The 11,959-nt window shown below is 35.1% G+C and overlaps 1 protein-coding gene across 2 annotated transcripts in view; it reads right to left on the bottom strand.

Moving 5' to 3' along the window:
• Positions 1 to 263: 263 nt before the first annotated feature.
• Positions 264 to 11,959, bottom strand: part of cdk16 (cyclin-dependent kinase 16) — a 29,833-nt gene continuing 18,137 nt past the window's right edge. For both annotated transcript variants that reach the window (XM_052563657.1, XM_052563658.1), the window contains 8 exons: positions 11,786 to 11,909; positions 11,375 to 11,495; positions 10,154 to 10,251; positions 9,934 to 10,039; positions 9,790 to 9,832; positions 8,561 to 8,651; positions 8,163 to 8,240; positions 264 to 4,825 (listed from right to left, as the gene is read on the bottom strand). In XM_052563657.1, the coding sequence (XP_052419617.1) occupies positions 4,788 to 4,825; positions 8,163 to 8,240; positions 8,561 to 8,651; positions 9,790 to 9,832; positions 9,934 to 10,039; positions 10,154 to 10,251; positions 11,375 to 11,495; positions 11,786 to 11,909 (699 nt within the window). In that variant the 3' untranslated portion in view covers positions 264 to 4,787. The remainder of the gene's footprint in view (positions 4,826 to 8,162; positions 8,241 to 8,560; positions 8,652 to 9,789; positions 9,833 to 9,933; positions 10,040 to 10,153; positions 10,252 to 11,374; positions 11,496 to 11,785; positions 11,910 to 11,959) is intronic.

Genomic DNA, 11,959 nt, shown 5'->3' on the forward strand with positions numbered 1-11,959 from the left:
ATTTATATATTTGATTTAAAACGTATATAGTATGAAGTATATATACATAAGCTATACATATGCATATTAAGTATATATATATATATATATATATATATATATATATATATATATATATATATATATATATTCAGCAATGATGCATTAAATTGATCGAAAGTGACTACATTGTAAACACAATATAAAGTGACTAGAATTTAATTTATAAATACATTTTAATTTGTTAAATAAGCTTGCATGGACTCATAGAAGACAGATTCAACTTGTTATTCAGAAATGTACATACCTTTATTGAATTGTATATCTTTGATACAATAAATGAACAGAATTATATCACATTTGTAAAGATGTGTGTGGGAACACTGGGGTTATAAGTATGTGGTTTTTTTATCATAACAGTAATTCTCTGCTGCAGTAAAACTGGCTCAGTAAGAAACACGAAGCAGGGTGTCAGCATCATAACATTCCTTGGAAAAATGAAACACCAACCCATGCAAGACTTCGGATAATTTTGGCATTGACCAATAGCAAAAGCGGAAAAGCAGTCGCCAAACCAAGCTGCTGTATTATACATGTTGAGGCGCATATTTACTGCTCAGGAATCTTGAAATGAAAGAGAACTGAATTGATTCATATCAAGGAAAACACATCAAGTTTGAAATCCTCATTTTAAATATATATAGCTGCTAAAAATGTCACAAAAATAGTCAATGCGTGATGGATGGGCATTATGGATTTGAAATAATAATGTCAAATAAAAGCCGTTCTTATCACTTCTGCTTCATTTCTGGTGTCCAGCTGTGGTCACTGTGAGCCGTGTGTGTGTCATCAGAGATACGATTTCCTTCACTATTAAAAACATAAACCTTCCTCAAATTTGTGTTTTATATTTAAATGTTTCAGATTTCAGATAAGAGTCAGTTGGGTATCATTTGTGCCAAATGTGTTGACAGCACAAACAAATTTGTGATACCAAAACTAATATAATTTATTTTTTTATTGATTCTAAAAGGCACATTTAGATGTTGCTCCAAAACGATGTTTGTTTAAACCTCTTGGATTCGCATTTTAATCTTGTAGAGTTTACTGACTCAATAAAACTCATGCATAAACCTAAGCAATATTAATGGAATCTGAATGAGTCTAACTATGGGTGACATAAGTTTTCTAGATTTCTAAAATAAAACCACAAGCTGAAAGCACTTGTTATAACGAGTGTCATTAATGTACTATGGTCAAAATGATGAAAAAAATGTTCAGGTTGTTATGGTAACTGATCCGAATATATGTGGATTTGGGTTTAAGTATATATTGGGAACTATTTTTAATATGTAACGAACATGCAATATAAATATATTATTAGCTTTAAATACGAGTCACCCAAATGTTCTTAAACTTGAAAAGACACATGTAAACAAAAAATAGAACAAAATTCAAGTTTGGGACATTGATTATATTGCCAGCAAAAATGATTCACATTTGTTCTGAATGTTTTACAGCTTTTTTGTGCCAGTATTCAAATGAGTCCACTCCCTGCTTCATGATAAACAGAGATGGATCAAGTTGATTGGAAAGGAGTTCAGCATTCATACAAGCAACAGGAAGTAACAGTCAGACATAAGATTTTCCATGTCAATACACTTCTGATCCACATATTCTTGGTTGTATATATTGACTATTGCAATTGCAAGAACTCAAAGATTATAAACAAAGGGGATTTTTAACATTGCATCAAAAATTTTACAACTGTTATTTATGGTTAACGTCCCTAGACTCGAACAGAACAACTGACCACTCATTTATGCATAATTATTTACTGAAAATATACTATGGCCATCTGAGAGGATTTCCTGCATTAGATATCCATGAGATGTGAAATGTACATTAACAGTGAGTATTGCTTAATGTGTTTAAACCGCTCTTAACATTTATAGAACAGCAGACCGCATTGCTTGCTTCTTGCATTCACGTTTGGACAACCGCCAACTGGAGAAGAGCAGTAAAATGGCTGAGAATCCTGAAACTTTGGGCTATTTAAGTGTATACAACTGCAAAATTAAAAAGCTAAAGAAAATAATACTGCACTGATCAATGATTAAATTTTGTTTTGCATAAAATAAACATTTTAAAAGATTGAGTTGTACAAAAGAAACATACTCAAAACCGTATGAATTGCTCAAAGTGTATCCGTGTATAAAAGCATTTCACCTGCAATTATATCAAAACCTCACTTATTAAATGGGCAATAAAACAGCCTCAAGTTTTTGCATGACAATTTCCGGGATTATTTGCTTCTTTTATATTTAATGACATGCAATGCATGCCAAAATCAGAACCAAATTCATTTCAAATCAAGAGTTCAAATCAAAGTTATTGCGTAAAAAATGATCAATTATTGCGCAGTAATGAACAGTTGGCCAGGCTTATCCATCGAAGCCCTTTCACTGCAGTCCGTCCGCATTCCAGATGAAAGCTTTAAATCAGATGAGCCGTTTTCATCCTAACAAACATCAAAACCAAATATCTACACCCCATGGGTCTCCTATGGTAGTAACGTCTGGTTACTACATCATATTAAAAAACAAAAAACAAAAAACAAAAGATAGAACAATGAACAATGTCATCAATGATATGTATAACAAAAATGATATTCCTCTTTGCTTTAAAAATGATACATTGTTAGGAGGATCTTCTCATTGCACTCTCCACGCTTCTGATCTGCAAAACACATTCTAACGCTATTTACAAAGTACCAGTCTTCAGCTATACAACACTGCCATGCAAGTCTGCATTCTCCTCGTCGAATATGCAGCACAGGTATTCACAGGTCATCTCTAACAAGGAGGAAGGGAAGTCACAATCTATCACCAGACCAAACATTTTGGGATTGTTTGAATTAATTAAAAAAATTTGATATTTACTAAAATATCATCCATCTAGTAACACCGACGGACACGGAGAACAAGTTTTAATCGCCTCTTCATTTCAGCTCTAATGGGGTGAATCTTGCAAAAAATATCTAGTCACATTTCACCTAGAAATAATAGATTTTTAAATACTTTAAAATAAAAATTTAAATAAAAGTTTTTTTTTTTTGCATTGTGACAATTTTTTAACATTATTTACATTCTAAGCAAACTTCCCTCCTTACTACTGTAATGCACTTGGAAGTTTTACTTTTCACTATTTCTCATAATACAGAAAAATTATGCTGCATTACAGTAAAAAGTTACTATCAAATTATTTGCACCGGCAAAGAGAGTATAACAAATATTACCATGCATACATGCTTTAAAAATACAATATATTAAATACATTGTATTTTTGTAATTTACAAACTTTTTATACAATTTATGTTTTTTCATTATTAAGGGAATAAGAATTTTGAGATTAATTGTCACAATGCAAAAAAAAAAAAAAAAAAAAAAAAAAGATTAATGGCCCTAAAAAAAAATTGCCTACTTTATAATAAACCAAATGTATTATTGTTCTCGTAATTTCAGGGTGAAATATCACCTTGACTCTTTTTTTTTTCTTCTTCCAAAGATTCACCCAATAATCACATTTGTGAGACTGTATTAATCGCAGACATTGTGCAGAGAGGCCCTGAATAGCACACGCCAGGGGATGATAGTGTTTTGTATCTGCGCTGTGTTACGCGACACCAACGCGCTCCAAAATCTAAGGAGTATGAACAACCGAGCCGAGATGCAGAACATTATCCACCGCACTCAGCTGTTCTGCAGAGTGACAGAAACCTGAGCCCTATACACAATCCGACCAGTTCTCCGCATACGCCTGGGCATCCCATTATTAGTTCTCATCGCCCTGACTGAACTGACATAGAAATCAGCTCTGTTTTCAACCAGAGTGACAGCCGTAAGAGCTGCATGCAGCAGTAATGGAAGAATTATGAACAAGGCTGCGTCAAGATTATCAGAGGCTTTCAAAACGCAACTCAAACTTTCTAAGTTGCTTTGCACAAATAATTAGTCCTTGACACAGTGTAGCTGATCGAGGGTTCACTTGAACATGATGATGGAAATGGAAGCTCATAAATCAAACCTAAAGGGATAGAGAGATGGCATGGGGGGGGTCTTTGGTGAAACCGTTTTCTAGACTATCAAACTGTATTGCATGGCCAAAAAAACATGTAAACAACAACTTAAATGTGAAATGCTTTTGCAAACAAAAACAAAAGTTGAAGTCATCAATGTTCTGATGAATACAAATAACAGATTATGGTTGATTACGATGAACCATTGTGTTGGCATAGTACTAAATGTTCGTCTTTGGATGGGAGGGCTGATGACTCTAATGAAGGGGAGCATTTTCTGGAAGACTAGAGTGACTTGGCTTCTGGATATTAACAGCATTCAAGACATGTTCCTTCATAAACTGGCCTTCCTTTTACATTACAATTGAGAAGTATTGCAAAGAAACCAGGCTGATTTGTTTCAGTCAGAGGATGGAGAGTCAGGCCATCCAATAACATTCTGCGTCTGATTGGTTGAGTACAGCGGCTGGATTGAGAAGGTACAGCAAAACAGGAAGAACATGTTTGTAATGTGAACAGGGAAGGGGAAGTGCATTATTCAAAACAAATCAAGATCCTCAGCCTCTCCATGTAAACAACTACAGTGACCCCTTCTAAAGACATAATGCCACAGGACTAGCCAATGACTCGGACGGAGAAATGAAAAACAGATATCCCTTCATCTTCATGACAGGAAACGTCTCGACGTGTCCCGTCCATCTTCCCCCGTCCCGAGTCGCCCCACTTGCCCTCAAAAGAGCAAACTCTGCCGTTGAGATATGCTGTTGACTGGAGAAAAAGAAAAAGAGGAAGTTTAGGCTACATACACAGACAGTGTTCAAATGGTGCATGCAACATTGTGCACGATAAAGCTAAATGCACAATCACTCGTAAGGACCGTCAGAGGGTATGAAGGATTACAAGAGGAAAAGAGAGAGAGAAAATCAGCGCTCGCTTCATTTAGAGAACTGGGCATGAGGGTTGGAGAGATTACCAAACCCAAACACACGTCAACGTGCACCCAAACACACAGCCACCCACACATGCTCAGTTCATAGCTCTAGAGAAGCCTGGGCTGTTTTCTTATTTAGCGAGGGAAGAGGGGTATTCGCACAGCAAGCTCTTCTCCTCTGTTTCTGCATATTACAGCTTCTCTGCAAGACTGATATACAGTCAGACTTGTTCAATGCCAAGCTCGAGAAAATAACAGAAAAAATTCAGTGCTAAAAACATTGCAGAGAAATGACCTATATTACTTTATATCCCTCTTTGGCTCTGATTTACGTCTCTCTACACTTTTACTGCTAGTAAATAGTCTGTTTTCAGTCTGTCTAATGAAATCAGTCTCTTATTCATTTAACAGTATATTGTATAATATTATTACCATTTAAAAGAAATGTTCTCTATTTAAATGTATTTTAAAATGTCATTTATTCTTGTGTTGCAAAGCTGAATTTCCAGCACCGTCACTCCAGTCTTCAGTGTCACGTGATCCGTCAGAATCATTCTGAACTGATTTGGTGCTTAAGTAACATTTCTTATTATTCTCAATGTTGAAAATAGCTTAATAGTTTTGTGGAAACAGAGATACATTTTGTTTGAGATTTTTGGATGAATAGAAAGTGCAAGTGCAATGGAAATAGAAATCATTCGTAACATTATAAATGTCTTTACTGTGACTTTTAATCAATTTAATGCATCTTTGCTCAATTAAAATTTTAATTTCCTTACAACAAAAATAATCTTTTTAACTCTAATGTGTTTTTACATACAGGTGGAACAATAAGACGGCACCAGCCTTTGGCATTTCATCAGTGATTTCAACACTGAGACTTTGACAGCATGGATTAATATTCATATTTAGCACTGACTTTAGTGCTCTGTACAAATGCTGAATAATTAGAAGCTCTGGCCTGACAGCTTCATCAATTCGTGAACTGAATACAGATGAGGTCTGAATGGAAGATGATGAGTTTTTCACAGGAGAACCTGTCTGAATATAGATGCTTGATGAGGATGAATGTCTCATTAAACGTTTCTCAGATGAATTATGTAACCTCAGCCCATGTATTACCAATAGTTTCAGATCACCAAAACATTATACAAGCAATAATAAGCAGGAATATCCCTCATTTTGCAAATGTTTTAATAGTTTGCTAAAAACCAACATGGCAACCCTGGATTGACATGCACATCATGCGGATTGCCAAAACGGACAGAGAAAGTCTGTGCACATTTTTATACCATACTCAGAAAAGGAAAAATGGGACAGATGAAAGTGTCACTGTATTGTCTGTTATTTACTTAAGTGATGGAAGCTAATGTATTTCTAATTTCAATAAATGCATGGGTCCATTACACCTTAAAGTCCTAGGCACTGAATTAAGAGAGAAAATGCATTTTTGAAAATCTGAGGAGTGATTCATATGTGATCACTTCCTGTAGGGTACAACTGGACAGTAAGGATGAACAGGAAACTCAAGGGAAGAAAGATGGTTTTGTTGTTTGTGACCTCCTGCATTGAGCGGAGGGCGACAAATATGTACCTAAGGTATGCCGGAACCTTAGACATCTTTGCAAAAGCTCTGAAGCACAGTGAAGCAGTGGTGTAAATACAAAAAAAAAAAAATTATTACAATAATAAGCAGGGAGGGAAAAAAACAGAGACCGTGGGAAAGACAAGAGCAGAAAACAAAGTTAGCAGTGAATGAGCTGCATAATACATGGAGCTTAACAAGAACTTCCTCATGAGAATTTCTAACGCAACTGTGCCTTAACAAGCCTAGATGAGAAACAAACCTAGCATTGCAGATAGAGAATAAAGAGAAAAAGGATGCATGTTAAGAAGAAGGAGAAAGAGATCCTGTTTAAATATGTCACTGACATACATTTTGGGGATCTTAATACCAGGTGTAAACCAAACCAATGTGAGGCAGTCAGAGATGAAGGATATATTAAGCAAAAAAAGAAAAAAAGAGGGATATGAAGATAGAGAGAGAAAGATGGGTAAACCAGCATCTCTGACTACAGCACAGTGGGAAGAACACTATTAAGAGAGAAGATGAGAGAGCACAGAAAATGAGCTGTGTCATGATGAGCAATAGAGTTCATATATCATCTGATGAACATGAATAATATTCAGGAAGAATATGACTGAGATGATGTTATGGGATCAGTGTGCTCAGCAAAGTTATATAAATGATAGACTCTGCCTCAGTCGAATCATCTAATGTATACTGCATACAAAAATATAGAAGAAACTGGATAAAAGCATCTGTCTCTATCTGACTGGCTGGCTTTATGCAATTTCTGGGAGTCTGGGTACACAGGTTTATACTGTATGAGATTTAGACAGACTAGACTGAATGCTCCTTTTTACCATAATATATAAATTCTATATAATTTCGTTAATGCGTTGGACCGATCAGAATTAACAGCAAAGGTTCCGCAAACAAAATATTGCATTCTGTTATTCGGTACACACGTGCACTGTACCGAAACGGTCCGGTACGAATACACGTACTGTTACACCCCTTACATATATATATATATATATATATATATATATATATATATATATATATATATATATATATATATATATATATATATATATATATATATATATATATATATATATATATATATATATATATATATATATATATATGACGCTATTCTTCAGTTGGTGTTATTTCTTTTGTAATTAAGTTATTGTTCCACAATATTGTAAAATATTGACAGTAAAAAAAACATTTAATTAGTAGTATCAGTCTGCCAGAAAACAAATATACAGCAGCTAAAATCAGTGCTATGCCGTTTTGTTTTAAACAAAATGTAAATATTCTTTAGCAAATATTTTTTTGTCTAATTCGGATTTATCCTCCACTCAAATGTCTCACAAAAAAAATATATATATATATATATTTATAGTCCTTCTGTGGAGGGGTGTTGGCCAGACTGAGATAAATATCGGCCAGTTTATCAAAACTCTGACTGTTTGAGAGTAACGCCAGCTGACGTGCTGCCATATACAGAGAGGTCAGAAACACACGGTACACTGATGGATGAAGCTCAAAACTATCATCATGATTTATCATCCGACATTTGTGTTTTATGGTTTTACCTGATTCAGACAGGGAATTCGTCCTCATTCCGGGCTCCTTCTCCAGCTGAACTTCCTGAAGTGCAAATATTGATGCAGCTGGCGGGGAGAAATGGAACAGTTATGTTAACACGCTGAACTAAAACTAGGGCTGATATATAACGTTAAGGGTTCAGAAAATCTGTGCAAGCTTATTTCAGCAAACACCGACCTGATTCAGTGCAAATACAGAATAGCTCATAGCGGCTCGGTGGAATTAAATGTCTTTCAAAGTAAAGTGTGTATGTGTGAGACTTCTGTCTGGCACTTTAATAATTCTATCTGTCAGTGTAAGGTGTGTGTGTGCACATGAATATGTTATCTGGCACCATCATAAATCTCCCGAGTGGAAAGAGATGTGTGTGTGTGTGTGAACTCACTGTCTGGCAGTGTGAGAATTCTCTCTCCCAGACAGTGGAAGTATGAGTGTCTCATGGCTTCCTCTGCTGCAATCCGTTTCTTCCCCTCAAACTAAGACAAAGTTCAGTGTTAGTCAAGCACATACGCAAAACACTCACTAAATAACTGACTAATATACACATTATTATACACTATTGTTCAAAGGTTTAGGGTTTTTCGGCATGGACATGATTAATGCATCAAAAGTCAAAGACGAAGATGTTTATAAGACATTGTCACAAACGATTCTCATTTCAACTACATCCGTTCTTTTGAACTTTACATTCATCAAAGATTCTTTAAAAAATACTTTCCACAAAGATATTAAGCAGCACAACAGTGATAATTAATAGAAATGTTTCAAATCAGCATATTAGGATGATTTCTGAAAGGTCATGTGACACTGAAGACTGGAGGAATTGATGCTGAAAATTCAGATTTGAACCACAGTAATAAATGACATTTTAACATATATACAACAGGAAAACAGCTATTTTAAATAGTAAAAAATTTGTTTTTGTAATAGTAGTGTTTTTACTGTATTTTGATCAAATTAACAGATTTCTCTTTAAAAAAAAAACTGAGCGCTTTTAAACCCAAAACCTTTGAACTGTATGGAATATAAGGCACGTTAGCAAAACACTCACATATTTTTAGAATTCAACATGAGATGACAAAAAACTGAATATGATATGTTGTTTCAAATAACTACTACAAAGAATGTATACAGACAAATAAATATTCAGACGACTGAACTCTGGAAAGAGAACAACATTATATTAAAAGTGTCATTTTTTTCAATGTCATGATTTAAATTCTTCCCCCCATCCCTGCCTAATGAAGATATCATACTGTAAGCAAGGCATTCACAGGCGCGATTTCCTGAAAATGCAAACCCTTTGGCTCAAACACAAGCATCCCAAGTTCCCAACCCAACATTTCTATTTAAACCAAACTGACTTAAGCTGAATAATGACACCGTTGCTTTCTATAGAGCTGCTTAAATGAACTAACTTGAGCTGAATAATGGCACTATTGTCTTTTTTTACAGCTGCTTTAGAGTAGAATTTCTCTTGTTTGAAGTTTAAAACATTGCTTCTGTTATTTTTACCTGTGAAACTGCTTTGGAACTGTCTGTATTATATGTGCAGTCTGTATTAAGTGCTACAAGTAAACGTGACTTTAGTTGACTAAATAGTACACAAATCACCTGCAGCAGTTTCGACAGAAGTTCAACTCCATCATTGTCCAATCTGCAAGCAAAAAAATAATGCAACTTCAGTAAACGACCTCCAACAGCGTGTGTTTTTGATGATTGTTTCAGGCATCGGGCCCAGAGGACAGCTGTCATTACCTTGGAGTGTGGTTGTGGAGACAGTCTGCACGGTATCTGGGGTAGTTATAGGAGATGAACTCCTCGTTGGAGGTTATTCCAGGCCAGGTCTCCTCTGTGGGCGTACCTATGAAAAGACACAGGAGGGTTTATAAATATCACAGTGACACACACGGAGACAAACGGTCAGATCTAGAGCCAGAAAAATCAGGAGGAGAGAGAGTGGGTGAGAGAATGGTACCGAGCAGTTTGAAGATAAAGTGCAGCTCCTCCTCCACCGTGGAGCCCGGGAACAGGGGTCGACCTGTAGACATCTCGTAGAAGATACAGCCAACACCCCTGCAATGAGAGTCATTAAAACTCCATTCAAGTTCACCCCCACAGAAGCTATGACACAAGAAGAGTGTGCTCTGATTTACCTCAGTACAAACAAGTCCAATTCTTAGCTCACTATTTGAATTGATCACCAGAGGACAAGAAATAATTTTACAGAGATGTGAGCTTACCGTCTGAACTGAATTAATAAGGTAGGATTGATTGGTACAGAGAAAAAAAACAACAACTTTTTAAATCACAACATTTAACTTTAGTATTGTTTGTATACTATTCTTACTATTACTACTTATTAATACTTAGAATTTTTATTACAATGTAGTTTTGATTATTTTGTTATACGCTTGTCATTTTATTCTTTTTACAATTTTATTAAGCCTTAATTAATATTTATTTCAGTAATTTTAGAACTTCAGCTAAAACTTATTTCAGTTACTTGGCAGTTAGTTCATTGTTTTTATGGAAAATTAATTTTGCGATAGCCGCTTTGTATGTCATGTGTTGGATGGATGCCTTTGGCCATTGCATCATGTCATGTGTTGCGTTCTTCAGAGGCTGTGTCAAGTTAAAAGAAGTTCAAAACTGTGTCTTTGACATCCGCTGCACTACATCTAGTTGTTTTTGAAAGCAAGAACGCATGCTGTAACATGGTGTACATAGCAGCAAGAACAATATATATATATATATATATAAAAAAAAACCTGAATGTTCAATAAAAAATAAATAAATCATAAAATAAAAATAAAAATAAAAGTCAATAAATTTTTTTCCAAAGTGATAATCAGCAGTGTTTTTAACTAAAATAACAAATGCTAAAAAATATTTTTCGATAACTGAAATAAAGTTTCAATAAAAAAAACACTATAAATATTTGATGAAAATTTCTAAATACTTAAATGGAAACAAAAAATGTTTCCTTGGCAACTAATTGAAATAAAGTTAAATACAAATAAAGTAAAAATACAATTAAAGCTAAATAGAAATACAACAAATAATAATAATAATAATAAAAGCACTTAAAATTACAAAACAAATTATTTATAAATACTATTGTGGTATATAAAAATACTAAAATAACACTGATACCACAAATAAACCAAGTAAGATAAATCATCAGGTGGATGCTCACCACATGTCAATCTGAGTGGAATAGTCGGTGCTGCCCAATAGGATGTCAGGGGGGCGGTACCAAAGCGTCACCACCTCATTGGAGTAGGTCTTGGTGGGAATCGATTTTGCTCGTGCAAGACCTGAAGACCAAACAAATATCTAATTATTTAAGAGGCATTTGACCGAACTTTTCAAGATATTACATATCCACTTAAGCCCTACCAGACGTTTAGTACACTAGGTGCTTTCAGCTAAAGCAGCACTACAATGATTACAGAGACAATGCAAGTGGAGCAACCCGAGGTTCAGTTTCATAAGTAGGTAAGTGGGCAGCTGGTTTTCATTTACCACTAGTGTTACACCACCTACACCATGGGAACACAGTAAGAGCACGGATGAGTTAGTTACAGCAGCTTTGTTTGTAACAGACCAAAGTCAGCCAGCTTTAGCTCCCCGCGGTCGTTGATCAGGAGATTTTGAGGTTTGAGATCTCGGTGAAGGACTTTACGTCTGTGACAGTAGTTCAGACCTCGCAACAGCTGAAACAGGAACAGCTGAGATGGAAAAAAACACACAGGTGAATAAGAAGAGCACCGTCTATGAT

The sequence above is a fragment of the Carassius gibelio genome, chromosome B8 (genome assembly GCF_023724105.1).
Source record: "Carassius gibelio isolate Cgi1373 ecotype wild population from Czech Republic chromosome B8, carGib1.2-hapl.c, whole genome shotgun sequence".
Lineage (NCBI taxonomy): Eukaryota > Metazoa > Chordata > Actinopteri > Cypriniformes > Cyprinidae > Carassius > Carassius gibelio.